We start from the raw sequence: 16,334 nt of genomic DNA, 5'->3' as shown, positions 1-16,334 counted from the left end.
TAACTACTGAGCAAAGGAGGATGGATACTTTTGACATTACAGTTTTTGATTTTTTTTAAGTTTTTCCTGCTTTACATTTCTGCCTATGTTTTGGTCTCTACTGTGAAAAAAGGAGCAAGTGATTCGCAAATAAAAATTCTCAGTTAAATTGATCCCTGGCTAAAGGCTGAATGCTTTTAAAAGGTACTGTACATGCGAACTTGGTAAATTTTAGAATGGAAAGAGACGGGGCAGGGGAGGGGACAGAATTATTCCGCATCTACATGATGCCAAACTATGCCAAAACAACTGGGATAAAAATTTTTAAAAATGCACCGGCCAATACAGTGGAGTCAGGTAATTGGGACACATTGGGACCAGTACATCTTGGCCCAATTAAGTTGCTGCCCCAAATTAGCCAAAGTATCATGGAAATAGTTAAGGAATAAAAAGACACTACTGTTTAACTGAGTAACAAATTATGTACTTAATTGAAATACAGAACAAATCAGACCACCAATACTGTTACAGTACTATAAAACAAATCTCATTTCATTATGACATTCAAGATTATTGTCGGTACCTTCAAATTCTTCGTAGTTCCTAACATGTTAAAGTAGTGAAATCATTTCACTTCCACACCCAGCTGTCTCTGGCATTTCCATGCCTCAATGCTCCAGTCAACAGTGAGCAAAACGGTTATGAATTTTCTTATTGCTTATTTCTCGCCAACTATCAGTGACAAAAATCACTGTTCTTTGAACAGAAACATGCAACTGATGCTATTGAAAAACTGTTTGGCAGCAGTCTCGTCCCAATCAAGCAGCATACTGTCCCAAATAAACAAAGTGAATGCCAGCTATTTCCTCAATTAGTTCTTGTTCTCTAAGAGTTGTCCCAAATAAGCGGCTGCCCCTATTAACTGATGGCCCAATGAACCGGAATCCACTGTACATCTGAAAGTACAAATGTGTTTTTGTTCCAGTTCATAGTGAGTACAAGGATTTTACAATCACATTGTTATATTGAAATCTTAATAGTAATCTTGCACTTAAAACACACTAAACACACTGGAATTCAGCTGTTAGAGACACATCTGATTCTTCAGCGCATGTTCAATTACCAAGAAAACAAATGGGACAAATATTGAGTGTGTCTGTATTTGATCAGCACAAATCAAGCTGTGAGTTAATCTATTGAGGATATGAAGCAACTGTCAAAGTTATAGAAAATCCTTTCATGTTCCTCAAAGACTCTTGTGATCCTTTGCAGCATATAGACAGGAGACACAGTACAATAGAGGAAAAAGACAGTTTTATCGCTGGAGTGCTAGAGATCTCCAAAACAGATCCACAAATCCAACCTGTGGGATATCTATGCCCAGACTGTCTTGGCATACAATCCACTCTCTCTCCACTCACCACCCACTCTCTCCCCACTCCACCAATAAATATATTACCCCAACTTTGCATAGCCAGATCCAGAAATGACTTGATAACTAACTGGACTGGCTTCCAGCTACTAAAATAGTCAAATGTAATGACTCTAGACACTCAAGTTAAGAAAACCTTATAACATTGCCAAGATACCTTAAATTGATAAAAACATAGGTGGCAGACTGAGTGTATGATAGTAAAGTTTCTGTAACACAGAAAGAGTACTATAAGTAACTATAGGAGCCCTTAGAGGCAGGAGGCAAAAGAAATTCTGACATTTGGTTGACATACAAACCAAGAATTTAGCAACCATTTCCACAGTAAAAAACACAAAGTACGCCAAAAATTGCTTGAAATATTGGAAATATAAAAGATTAAAGGCTGGTAAGTCCCCAAGATCATGGCAAAAACTCAAACATGTCCTTTCAGTGCCTGCAAAAATGCTCCTGGAATTAGTTTTCTCCAGAAGCATAATGGACAATCAGTGCTATGTATCAAGGCCAAGAGAAACAAAGAAACTGTCAACTGCTACAATACAAGAGTTTTTTCTGACTTCACTGAAATCGCTGACTTAGTCAGTCAAAATGGACTGTAGAGTATCCTTCCCAAAATTGGCTTTCCACATCCATCTAACATCTGCTACATGATAGCATTACTATGACTGTGTGACTAAGCACAGCTCCAATGTCATAATTAAGTTTGCTTATGACCCCACTATCGTTGACCAAATCAAAGGTGGTGACGAATCAGCATAAAGAGGGAGACTGAAAATCTTCATGAGTGATGCCACACCAACAACCTCTTACTTAATGTCAGTAAGACCAAGGAATTGATTATTGACTTCAGGAAGAGGAAACAGGAAATCAATGAGCCAGTCCTCATTTGGAGATCAAATGTGGAGAAGGTCCGCACCTTCAAGTTCTTCAGTGTTATCATTTCAGTGGCCCTGTCCTGGACCCAGCATGCAAGTGCAATTAATGAATAAAGCACGACAGTGCCTCTACTTCCTTAGAAGTTTACTAAGATTCAGCATGATATGCAAAACTTTGACAAACATCTATAGATGTGTGGTGGAGTGTATACTGACTGGCTGTATCACAGTATGGTATGGAAACACCAATGCCCTTGAATGGAAAATCCTACAAAAAGTAGTGGATACAGTCCAGTTAATCATGGGTAGAGCATTCCCCACCATTGAGCACATTTACATGAAACATTGTTGCAGGAAAGCAGTATCCCTTAACAGTAACCACTCCCCCCGCCCCCACCCTCAACCACCCAGGTCATGTTCTCTTCTCTCTGCTGCCATCAGGAAGCACAGAAACCTCAGGGTTCACACCACCAGGTTCACTACCTCTCAACCATCAGGCTCTTGAACCAGGAGGGATAACTTCACTCAACTTCACTGATCTGTTCCCACAACTTATGGATTCACTTTCATGGATTTTTCCTCTCCTCAAAATTTATTGCATATTCATTATTCTTTTTCTCTTTTGGATTTACACAGTCTGTCGTCTTTTGCACACTGGTTGTCTGCCCTGTTGGGTGCAGTCTTTCAATGATTCTATTATGGTTATTGGATTTACTGAATATGCCCGCAAAAAAACAAAACTCAGGATTATATATGGTGACTTAAATACTTTGAAAATAAATTTACTTTAAACTTTGAAGTTACCGCGTGGGTCAATTGGTGCACAAGAGATCGATGCTCAGTGCATATCGCTCAATATCAAATATTTTTTCCTCTACCTTTCTCACTGCCACACTGCATTTCACCTCAAAAAACTACCTTCTTCAGGAGAATCAATCCGCAAAACTGGAAAACCATCAAACTGACCACCTCCATTCCACAACCCAGGTTTAAACAGTCAAGAATTGTTGAACACAAATTATGGTTGTGTATATTCACATCCAAAGGCCAAAAAATAAAGTGGGGGAATAATTAGTTTGGAAAATACTATCCAGCTGAGTCCCATGCTGGGCCTTTGAGTACCCACAATCAACATTAGAAAGTTAGATGAAGAAACATGTATCCAAGTTTACCAAGAATGCAAAAGCATGACGGGGAGATGAAATGTGAAGAGCTGGTGGACAGCCACAATTGAATTCTCTACTCTAGAGAACCGCAAATGCTGAATTGATGCACATAATATACACAGAAATAGAAATGGAGATCAAGAGGTGCAGGAACACAAACTTGCGATATAGAATCTGAATGGCAATGAATGGATAGAATGACTCTCTGACTTCAATATTACTAATTAATATTTTTTCAGCAAAGTATAAAAACAGTATAGCCACAGTCAAGCTTGTAAATGGATACTTGGTTACATACACCTGAACAACACTGACAGTAGAACACTGCAATAGATCAGCAGCAAGAAATACTGCACATAAGAGGGTGGAGGTAAAGGAGGCTGAAGACCCACACTCAACAATTTACAATCATTTTGCGTCTTTGCCCTGCAAAGATCATTGTAAAAAAAAGCCATATAAGACAGTGATAATAAACCTGATTCTGAAAAGCTAAACATGTATCGAGATGCAAACATCAAAAATGAGCCCTGTAACATTTATGACTGCAATAAACTACCTAATGAAGCCAGATAAGAAGGAACTGATGAAGCAAAGTGGATCATTTAATACATTTTTATAATCTGCAGAAGACCGAGGGCTATAATTATTGATATAGTAGCAGGATTAGCTGATAATGATGCAGAAACAGCAATTTATCCCATTGGAAAACCAGGGATTACTCATGAACATCATTAACAAGTGAATGTTTAAATCATGTCACCACAACATGCTAAAATGGTTCAGACTAACCGTTGACCAATGCAATGTACTTAATCTTTACAGGAGCTCCAAGTTCTAGCTGAGAGACTTCAACCCAACAAATCACAACTATACATAATAAGAACAGAAAATAATGGAGATACTCAGAAAATTAGGTAATGTGTGAAACAAGAAACAGTTAACATTTCAGGGCAATGACCCCTCCTTAAATGCAAACTGAACCACGGAGTATCCTCGGCTCTGTGTTTTTTGATTGCCAACTATCGCTTATTCATGACATGCATGTCAGTTTTCGGCGAGGTAGATATTCTGGAAAAGCATGCAGAGTCACGTTACGTGGTGGTGTGCAGCGCAGCTCAGTAACCAGGATGAGTTGCTATGTATATAGTTGGCATGATCAAGATTGACTACTTAAAGCAATAGTTCCATCAGATATGGAAAGAAAGATTAAGGGTTTTAGTATTAAGTCAAAGAAAACCTTTACATCCGATCTCCTAAATAGATTATGCCATATTAATGAAGCTATCCCATTAGCCTACAATTAATGGTCAAGGTTAAATTGCCACAACTGAAGCTATACCCAAGAAATTTTTTTAAAAATCACTATAGATGGATTTGCTAAAGTAATGGATAATTACTGGTTTTGACTTAATTCTTGGCAGACTAAAAGAATGAATACTTAAATTAGGCGTCAGTCAAGTATCAATCAGACTGCAAAAGTAAAATTAAAAATGTGCCAGACAGCTGGGATGCAAGATCAAGCTTTCATGGTTGTGAAGCTTATCCTACAACTTTCACCAATTGAAAGAGCTTGACAATTTTCACCTGCGGGATTTTTCACAGATCAAGCGACAACACAAAACAATTTTTAATTTATTTAGAGATACAACATGGAACAGGCCACTCAGCAACCCTCGATTTAACCCGAGCCTAATCAAGGGATAATTTACAATGATCAATTAACCGATACATCTTTGGACTGTGGGAGGAAACTGAAGCACCGCACAAACTCCTTACAGAGGAGAATTGAACTCCCAACTCTGATGCCCCAAGCTGGAATAGCTTTGCGCTAACCACTACGCTACCATGGCATCAGATACAACATGACAAAGTGTGAACCAATAGCAAAAACTAGAGAGAAAAGAGCATAACCTACACCTCATGAATAGAGATGACATTTATGATCAAATTTTGTACAAGTTACAAGATTTGCGTATTAGACAAATCTTGCACCGAGAATGTGCAATGCAAGATACTCACAAAAGATATACTTACAGCAGAGCAACACATTTTAATATTCACCAGTTTTAAATACTGCCAATATACAGTCAATTGAATGAAAAAAAATTGACTTAAAGAGGATCAACTCCAGATTTTCAACTCAAATGTTTGGCCAATATTTGATGGATTTAACAGTCATGAGTCAGTCATTAAAAAATAAACTCAAATTTATCTTTGCAATCTAAAAGGATTACATTGCAGAGTTATTTTAGAATATCAAAGAGGAAACAGTAATGAACACAGAAAAGCTGGGGCACATTTCATCTGCTGTAGTACAGAACAAATGTAGAATGCAACAATAGAATTTCTTGAAAACCAATTTCAAAGGGAACATTAATCTCACTTTTAAAGAGAATTTTGAAGCGCATTTTGAAACAGATTTCAGTTTATTTGGATGCTCACAGAAGCTAATTAGGTAATAGATGTTTGTAAATATAAAACTGTTATGTCTTTGAAGATCCAGATTGTTTGCATTAAAAAAAGATCAAGGAACATGACAAGGGTTCATTTGTATGGAAACAAAGTCAAGAAAAGCTTTAAGCTTCAAGAGCAGCAAAGTCAGCTAATAATATTTCGTTTCAATTAGCTTCTCAAATTACAACCACAATGAAATATTAATAAGCCCACCTTGCAGCTGTAAAAATTTGTAGCTTCTGCAGTAATCTCTTTTAAGTAGTTTTTAAATACATTGCAAATCTTCTTCTTTAGGCAATCCCTCAAGGTCAAAGATAACTTACTCTGGGCTCCAATTTTGTGGGTTACGAGGTCAATGTGGGAACCACAGGATCTTCCACAGACGAAACAAGCTATGCTCAACACGGCAGACAGAGGATTGGGTGTTTGGAAAGTGCTCTAACATTCTTCTACTTTTTAATTCTCTGGGTCCTCCTAATGCATGGCCTCAAAGTTCTGAATACTATCCCAAATGCTGATTCCTAACTTTGATCAAGCATGGGCCAGCCAGAGATCTCCACTGGCATTGTTGTATTTCTTTATGAAGATTTCTTATGAGCACATCACTGAATCTTTTCCTCCATCCACCTGATGCTACTTTTTTGAGCTATCATGGGTATATGTTTTAGAAATTGGATGCCTGGAATGAGAATAACTTGGCCTATCCTTTGTAGCTGATGAAGTGTAACAAATGTACATCGACCTGGAAGGGATATTAGTTAATTTCTCCTTCTAGTAACTTGAGGATTCTGTGAAGACATTGTTAATAGTATGTTTTGAGATACTTGCTGCAGGTGGTCTCAAAAGCACATTTTGAAGGGTAGAATCAATGCTGCTTGGTAGGTCAACTTTTGGGTTAGGTCTGAGTTGTTTAGTTTCAGATATCCTCTACCTCAAATAAACCAGAAATCTGCACTGGCATATTGAGGGCAGTGGTAAAAGTTATCAGCATCTGCCTTTGCTGAGAGGTAGGTCCTGAGGTCTCACATTAATCCAATATTATCCTAAGACAGTGTGGCACAGCAGTGGCAGATTGGTAGAAGACAACAATCATAAGATGTTGAATTTCAGGGCTGCAAAGATTATCTACTCTGTGGCCACTTTTTAGGTACCTCCTGGGCCAAATAAAATGGCCATTGAGTGTATGTTTGTGGCCTCCTGCTGCTGTCACCCATCCACTTCAAGGTTCGACATGTTGTGCATTCAGAGATGTTTTACTGCACACCACTGCTGTAACGCATGGTTATTTAAGTCACTGTCACTATCCTGTTGGCTTGAACCAGTCTGGCCTTTCTCCTCTGACCTCTCTCATTAACAAGGCATTTTTGCCCACAAAACTGCAACTCACTAGATACTTTTCATTGTTCACACTATTCTCTGTAGACTCTACAGACCGTTGTTCGTGAAAATCCCAGATCAGCAGTTTGAGATCTCAAATCACCCTGACATCAACAATCATTCCACAGTCAAAGTCACTCAGATCACATTTCTTCCCCATTCTACTGTTTGGTCTGAAGAACAACTAAACCTCCTGGCCATGTCTACATACCTTTATGCATTGAATTGCTACCACATGATTAGCTGATTAACCATTTGCATTAACAAGGTATAAAGGTGTACCTAATCAAGTAGCCACTGAGTATATATTTACATTCTCTGGGCTATGAAAAGGGACACAGATAGGGGGAAAAATTAGTCAATGATAACTAACAAGGCAAACAGTGAAGCAAACAGTTTCAAACTTAAACTGCTGCTGCAGTTGGACTCCAACAGGTGAATGCCCAAGTCTACGTCACATTTGGACCTTGTAAATAATGAACAGATCTTGGTAGTGGGGGGGGAGGGGGGGGGGCGTCAGGTGACAGAACTTACTTTTCCTGCTTATATCTTTACAATGTTGATTTAGTTGCTAAAAGTTCTGTTTCTGAGCAATACCAAAATTCAGAATATTCAACGGAGAAGTTATTCAGCTTATAATAGTTATAAAACATTGATAGGCATTTAAGTAGCCCAAAAATTATCTGTGGCTCCCACATTTTTAGCCAAAACATGATGCAAGTTTGGATGGTTAACATCATGACTTCAGAAGTTGTCAGTGCAGCCAATACATCACAAAATAAAAAAATAGCTCATTCCTGCTGCCTTAAAAGGATTTGGTGGTGGCCAGACTGAGGATGTTACTGACCACCACTGCTGGCCACCAGTGGGATCAAACAGTAACATCAAACACCACAGCAAACTCTGTGTGTCAGGTACAACTGGAGAATATTCCCCTTGATTTTAATTTGCTCAAATTCCTTGGTACCATAATTAATTGCTATTCTGATACTAAAGGGCAGTCACTTACTTCTCCTTTCAAATTAACCTCATATACATCACTCACCTTTATTGTTGTCACGAGAAGTAGCTTTCTGCAGCACAGTTCAAGGATAGAAACAACTAAACATAAATTTAATTAACGTAAATTATACATAACATATGTGTGCAAAAAATAAATGATGACAATAACACAAGGTTGAGAGAGAGTGTCAAATATTTTTCGGTGGGTTCGAGAACCTGATGCAGTGGAGTAGGAGCTGTTGTTGACCCTTGATGTGTAAGTATACAGGTTCCTGTACCTCCTCCCCGATGGACCAATAAGAAGGCATGGCATGGACGATGAGGATCCCTGAAGATGGATGTCACCTTACTAAGGTAACACCTCCTGGATGGGGGGGGGGGGAAGAGCTGTACCTATGATGGAACTGGCCAAGTCCATCAGTCTCTGCAGTCTTTTGTACTGGAGTTTCCATACTCGTCTGTGATATAACCAGTCAGAATGCTTTCCACTATACATCTGTAGAAGTCTGTCAAAGTTTTTGATGAAATGCCAAATCTCTGACACGTCTAATAGAGACATTGTCGAGCTCTGCTCATGACTGCATCTATGTGCTAAGGTTATAGGCTATGATGGTGTATCTATGTGCCAAGTAAATAGGCTACGAGCTTCGAGGGGCTATTGCGCAGGATCAGAAAAAGCTGAATGATGTTTGCAAACTCAGCCAACTCCATCATGGACACTAACCTCCCTAACATCAAGGGCACCTCCAAAAGATAATCCTCAAAAAGGTGACATCCATCATTAAGGAACCTCATCACTCAGAACATGTTCTCTCCTTATTACCATCATAGAGGAGATACAGAAGCCTGAGACATACACTCAACTTTTTAAAACAGCTTCTTCCTCTCCGCCAACAGATTGCTGAACAGACAATGAACTAACTCATGAGCACTACCTCACTATTTTTGCTCTTTCTGTGCTACATATTTATTTTTAACATATAATTTATTATATTCTATAGCATTTTTTAGGTAATGCTCTGTACTGTTGCTTCAAAGCAACAAATTTCAAGACATATCTGTGATAATAAACCCGATGCTGATTCTGAGCCCTGTATAGTTGTGTTATTTAAGGCTGTGAAACCTAAAGGGTCCAGGTGAAACCTAAACTGTGCACTACCAAGTTACTGTTGACTAAATGTCTTGCTGGATTATTGATACTTCTAAGTTTGTTGATTTGGAAGAAACCAAAATGTAGTTGTCCTGTTGAAGACCAAAGTTCAAAGTAAGTTTATTATCTTGTTTATTATCAAAGTACATAATTGACACAATATACAACCGAGATTCATTTGCTACATCTTGTAATCCACTGAACCTGCCAACCGATTTGTTTGTTAATAAAAGAAAGTACCATTAACATGGATTTTTTTTTTGCTGACATACATCTAATTTTCTCAACACTAGGGCACCTGGCCTGAAATACTTTGATTGACCATTAAGCATATATAAATTATTTGAATTTACATAGTGAATAAATCAAAATCCAGCCTGTTGGCCAGATTTTTGTCATTCATTCCTTCATAAACATTCACATTTATGACAGAATGCAAAAGCATTCCAAGCATGAAGTTCCACTGATTGAAATTCACTTCGGCAGGACATTATAAAGTTAAAAGTTTCAACATATGTTTACATTGAAGTGCAGAAAGGCTAAATATCAACCAAATTCCAATAGTGCAATAATATGAAATCTGTGCCAGGTACAGGGTAAATGAAAACAACCTGTACTAGTGCTAAATGCACTGTTGCATCAGTTTCTTTCTCTACTTGCACCCTTTCGCTAACAGAAACAGGTATGTTTCATAGTAACATGGAATTTCAGAGATACAACTGTTAACTAACTCAAGCAATGTCCACTCAGATTCGTTGCAATGAAAATAGTTAAATCAGAACTTTTCTATTAAAAAAGTGCAAACACCATTAGGTGAATTTACAAATTAATGCATACAACTGAGTTTCAATTTTAAAAGTAACTAAATCTACATTACAACAATGAAATAGATTCAAATTGCTGGCCACTTTGTCATCGGTACAAAATTAGGAAGGTTTCAGAATCTGTTTATTGTCAAATCAACTTAGTATTATTTTGGCTAACTTCAGCTTTATCTACATGAAACACAACCGAAAGAAAGCAACATCCATCAGAGATCACCACCACCCAGGTTATGCTGTCTTCTCGCTACCGCCATCCGGTAGAAGGTACAAGAGCCTCAGGACTTGCACCTCTAAGTTCAGGAACTGTTACTACCCTTCAACCATCAGGCTCTTTAATAAAAGGGGCTAACAACACTCACTTACCCCATCTTTGAAATGTTCCCACAACCAATGATCTCACTTTAAGAATCTCATTTTCTCATTATTTATTGTTGTTTATTTAGATTTGCATTTACACAGTTTGTTGTCTTCTGCACTCTGGTTGATCTTTCATTGATCCTGTTACGGTTACTACAGTCATACTTTATTGATCCCAGGGGAAATTGGTTTTCGTTACAGTTGCACCATAAATAATAAATAGTAATAGAACCATAAATAGTTAAATAGGAATATTGTAAATTATGCCAGTAAATTATGAAATAAATCCAGGACCAGCCTATCGGCTCAGGGTGTCTGACCCTCCAAGGGAGGAGTTGTAAAGTTTGATGGCCACAGGCAGGAATGACTTCCTATGACGCTCTGTGCTGCATCTCGGTGGAATGAGTCTCTGGCTGAATGTACTCTTGTGCCCACCCAGTACATTACGTAGTGGATGGGAGACATTGACCAAGATGACATGCAACTTGGACAGCATCCTCTTTTCAGACACCACCGTCAGAGAGTCCAGTTCCATCCCCACAACATCACTGGCCTTACGAATGAGTTTGTTGATTCTGTTGGTGTCTGCTACCCTCAGCCTGCTGTCCCAGCACACAACAGCAAACATGATAGCACTGGCCACCACAGACTCGTAGAACATCCTCAGCATTGTCCGGCAGATGTTAAAGGACCTCAGTCTCCTCAGGAAATAGAGACGGCTCTGACCCTTCTTGTAGACAGCTTCAGTGTTCTTCAGTGTCCAGTTTATTGTCAATTCGTATCCCCAGGTATTTGTAATCCTCCACCATGTCCACACTGACCCCCTGGATGGAAACAGGGGTCACCCGTACCTTAGCTCTCCTCAGGTCTACCACCAGCTCCTTAGTCTTTTTCACATTAAGCTGCAGATAATTCTGCTCACACCATGTGACAAAGTTTCCTACCGTAGACCTGTACTCAGCCTCATCTCCCTTGCTGATGCATCCAACTATGGCAGAGTCATCCGAAAACTTCTGAAGGTGACAAGACTCTGTGCAGTAGTTGAAGTCCGAGGTGTAAATGGTGAAGAGAAAGGGAGACAAGACAGTCCCGTCCCCTGTGGAGCCCCAGTGCTGCTGATCACTCTGTCGGACACACAGTGTTGCAAGCACTGTTCTATAGATTTGCTGAGTATGCCCACAGGAAAATGAATCCCAGGGTTGTATATGGTGACGTACACGTACTTTGACTTCCATCTTTATTACAAATACCCACTTTAAACAACTTACTCAAGAACTTGTAGATTAATCTCATTAATGATGCTCATTGCAAACACACTTGGAAGAACGTAAACAATGTTTAGACAATTACATGCTACAGGCATCACGCAGCTATTTGAGTCTAACTTGCAACCAATCTCTCGATTCAGTATGATCCAGAAGAACCACTTCATCATAGTCAAGTCAGAATGACTGGGGTTCCGAACAGAACTACCATCCACATCAAAGTTCAATCCAGCCCACAGCTGAAATTCAGTGCCACAAGGACTCAATGACTTGATATGCAACTGGAACAGAATCTTTTTATTTCTTTACTGAGATACAGTGCAGAATAAACCCTTCAAAGCAGGCTGCCCAGCAAACCTCAACTTAACCCTAGCCGAATCACAGGGCTATTTACAATGACCAACTAACCCCTACTGACCAGTATGACTTTGGACTATGGGAAAAAACTGGAGCACCCAGAGGAAACCCACGCAGTCACAGGGAGAACAAACAAACTCTTTACAGTCAGCAGAGGGAACTCAGGCAGGTATGATAGAACAAGATACAGTTTCTCTGCTAGTAGTTTGAGATGACATCTTTGATCCCATTTGTAGAATGCTAGTGATCCAGTGGACTGGACCAGCACTCACAGAAAGGATACGCAAATTTTCATCATTTCGGATCTCCCCCTCCCCCTTTCAAATCTCTTACTAGCTCTTCTTTCAGTTAGTCCTGATGAAGGGTCTCAGCCCAAAACGTCGACTGTACCTCTTCCTGGAGATGCTGCCTGGCCTGCTGCGTTCGCCAGCAACTTTTATGTGTGTTGCTTGAAATTCCAGCATCTGCAGATTTCCTCGTGTTTGCGCAGATTTTCCACTTCTAACATAAACCACTTTGAACTTTATTAAACTACAGGTCAAAATTTCAGTGTTATTTTCAGCACTGAAGTGGGCCACTGTAAGATTAACTATAGCGGTCCAATTTCTGTATCAATACTTCGCTGCAGTTTCTACTGATACAAAGTAAAATTTGTTTCTTAGGGAGCAATTTTTTTCTTCTTGGATTATCAAGTTACTAACTCATACCTTCAACAACTACATAACTCTTACCAAAGACTTGGGAAAGTTATTAACAAAGACTGTAAGTTGTGTATGGTAAATATCAAAGCACAGGAAACACAATTAAAAGTTATCAGCTGAAGGTGTATCCTTCTGTTGGCAACAGCTCCTCAAGCCTTACTCAACAAGTGCAAATTAGTTTCAAAGAAATGAAATTTTGCTTAGCTTCAAGCTAGAAATCGCTTGCAAGGGAAAAGGATGCCTTTTCAAGTCTCAGTCGCAAGGTTTTCTTTACGTTAACATCCCAGTACAACATGCTGACAGTGTTACACTTCCAAAGCTACAATCTTTCCAATGAGGTATTTACCAAGTAGCCCTCAGCCCTATTAACGGAACACAGAAAATAAAGCTAACAGTACTAATACAAGCACAGCAGTTCTGATCGTCAGCCCAGCATTTCTCTTTCAAATAATTTAAAATAAACAAATATTATCTAGTTATTTACTTAATGCCATTTGGCATTGGTGGGGGAAGAGGGAAGGATGCAAGTTGCGGACAAATTGGTTTCCAAGATTCTGTATATTATAACACTGGCAATGTTTAAAGAGTGCTTGATTGGATTTGAATTATTCAAAGTCCAATCATGCTCTCTTTGAGCATTATATGTCAACCAGTTATGAAAGTGTTTCGTTTAAACAATACACAAAAGTAAAGAAACTAGAGTCTCAATTCATGCAAAATGGCACTAACTTAGATTTCACAAGACACCTGTATAACAACAAGATACTATGTTTTGGTCAACTTACTATGACAATTAGCAAGATTTAGCTTTAATCATAATTTAATTTTAACCAAGAGTCGACATAGACCAAATTTATTGATACACTTTCTACTTCTCATCCTCACGAAAGGAAAATAAAAGAACAAATTCCAAAGAAGCGAAAACAAAATTCTTCTGCAAACAAAAGATTACAACTCCATATCGTAATTAACAGCACTGACAAATGTAAACAATGGCACATTCTGCGTCTTCAATTACGTGTAAAGCTATGAGGATGATAACTAAACTTAGTGCTGGGGAAAGTGAGAACATAACAAAAAGCTGGTGATGAAGAACAAACAGAAAGGAAATAATTTCATGCTAATGAAGAACACATTCCTTCGCTTCCTTTCTTAAATTCTTTGTTATGCCCTTATTGAGTAGAATTATTCCCAAAAATGGAGAAACGTTGAATATATCCCGAAGTAATTTCCAAAACCAAAATTATCTGAATATAAATAACATTGTTTGAGAATATTCCAAAAATCAGCGCAGTAGTGTCCGGCAGTAACTTTACCTGACGCCCTGGCAGGCTAAAAAGCACCTCATGACAGCTCTCCCTGAAGTATCTCACAGCCCCACTCTGCTTTCATTACAATGTCATTAGAAACAGTGACACTCAATTCACTTTGCCGAGTGTTATTTTTTAATATAACCAAAACATTTTATTTATTTAATTAAAGACGCTTCCAGAAACTTCGCAAGACCTTGCTTTCCATACCACTAACCACCCCGCACACTTTCCCCTTACGCGAGCCCCAGGCTTCTCTGCGGCCTAGGCCAACCAGAAACACACCCAGCCAGCCCCCCTAAGGCACTTTCCTCACCCGAGCCGGATCAAATGATTTATTTACATTATATAAACAATGCTCGGCGTGTTGCATTTTGTTTGTACCTGCCATATATCCCCTCGGTGATCCTGTTCCGTTTTAACGGCCTCCTGATCTTGCTGCAATCAGCATTGCGCCTCTTCATTGTCCTTCGCTGCCTTTCCCTTCTTCAAATTCTGTTTCCTCCTTTTTTAAATATAATTTTACACAAAAAACGGTGAGAATTAATTTGAGACCATTTAAAATTGTGGAAATATTATTTTTCTCCTCTCCCTCCGTTTTTCCTCTTCTTCTTTCAAACAAAGAATTAAATCAAATGAAACCAACCCCTCTCGGTTCAAACCAATATTTTCTCTGTCTTTGGGCTCCAGGCTGGCCGAGGGGCGGGACCCGCTGCGCTGGTCTACCTTAAACACCGCGATTAACTCCGCCGGCAGCCCAATAACGCGGCGGCTTCTATGATTGCCAAGCACAGTCACCTATCAAAGCCGGAGACTCCCGCAGCAGGTAGATGTCCATCATGCGGGATGACCCAATAGAGGGCGGTAAAGGGCGGACACTTTGGGACGTCAAGCTGGGGCCGAGCTATCACGCAAGCGTGCTGGTTGCAAAGGGACCGCATCAGCTTAATAGGCATGATTGGCTCCCGTTCTGTGCAATCGTTGCCCAGAGTTCTGTTCTTATCGGTGCCAATCATCACCGCGGAACCAATAAGCAACAAGCAGAGGCGGGAGGAATAAATTTGGTTTGGTTGAGGCTTATTAGGGCGGTGCATTGAGTTGTAAGCATGCATAGGCTTCCACGTACGCAGGTTGTACGTTAAGTCGTAGGCCAGGGTTCTGACATTAAACAAGTGTCCTTTCTCTCATTGAGTAAGAACAATTTGCTGCACAGAAATAGTTTAATACCCTGACATATTACATCACCACCTGAACCAAAAGTGGCTTCCTCGGTTGAACAAATATGCATGCAAGACTCTGTACAGAAATCATTTAGAAAACTATCTCATGGTGCAAACTGTTGGATGTTCTTATAATATTTAGGTTATAAGTAGTTTAGGGTTTTTTTTAACACCATGTCATTGTAGAATGCTCATTTTCCCAAAAATGACATCTTAGCTCTATAGTATGGCAACCCTATTAAGTAGTTTTGAGAAACGCAGTGGTAACTACTAAACATAAAACTAATTGGAAGAAAAACAAGGATGCTGGGAACTTTGAGTCTAACCGTTTTGAGGCACTCACATACAAATAAATACATACACAGTATTGTACATAATACAACTCCTATAGAGACATCCACAGCACAGTAAATACTCATGCAAACATGAAAAAAATCTGCAGATGCTGGAAATTCAAGCAACACACACAAAATGCTGGTGGAATGCAGCAGGCCAGGCGGCATCTATAGGAAGAAGTACAGTTGACGTTTCCAGAAAGAGGGCATGAACATTGATTTCTCTAACTTCCATCAGTGCCCCTCCTCTCCTTACCCCATCCCTTATTTATTTATTTATTTATTTATTCATTCATTCATTCTCTCTTTCCCTCTCACAATAACTCCTTGCCTGTTCTCCATCTTCCTCCGGTGCTCCCCTCCCCCTTTATCTAAGGCAGAGCATATTGATCTACTTACAGTACTAGGTTGATGGTGACCTTAAGATTACCATCAATCCTGACATACCTTTTCTTCTTGGCTACTGGGACCAATGGCATTGGTCATGGGCTCAACTCGACTTTGGAAAGGACTCCTTCAGCTTCCATACG

At 39.3% G+C, this 16,334-nt stretch overlaps 1 protein-coding gene across 2 annotated transcripts in view; it reads right to left on the bottom strand.

The window, feature by feature from the left end:
• maco1b (macoilin 1b) overlaps window positions 1–14,947 on the bottom strand; it is a 94,970-nt gene extending 80,023 nt beyond the window's left edge. The window contains exons 1-2 of one of the 2 annotated variants that reach the window (XM_063033974.1): window positions 14,896–14,947; window positions 14,634–14,754 (exon numbers count right to left, since the gene is read on the bottom strand). In XM_063033974.1, the coding sequence (XP_062890044.1) occupies window positions 14,634–14,713 (80 nt within the window). In that variant the 5' untranslated portion in view covers window positions 14,714–14,754; window positions 14,896–14,947. Of the gene's footprint in view, window positions 1–14,633 lie in introns of both variants that reach the window. The other variant, XM_063033973.1, reaches the window with a different exon arrangement.
• Between the last annotated feature and the right edge of the window lie 1,387 nt (window positions 14,948–16,334).

This window comes from Mobula hypostoma, chromosome 26 (genome assembly GCF_963921235.1).
Source record: "Mobula hypostoma chromosome 26, sMobHyp1.1, whole genome shotgun sequence".
Lineage (NCBI taxonomy): Eukaryota > Metazoa > Chordata > Chondrichthyes > Myliobatiformes > Myliobatidae > Mobula > Mobula hypostoma.
The sequence above is the reverse complement of the archived record's forward strand: the minus strand, read 5'-3'. Positions and strand labels throughout refer to the sequence as shown.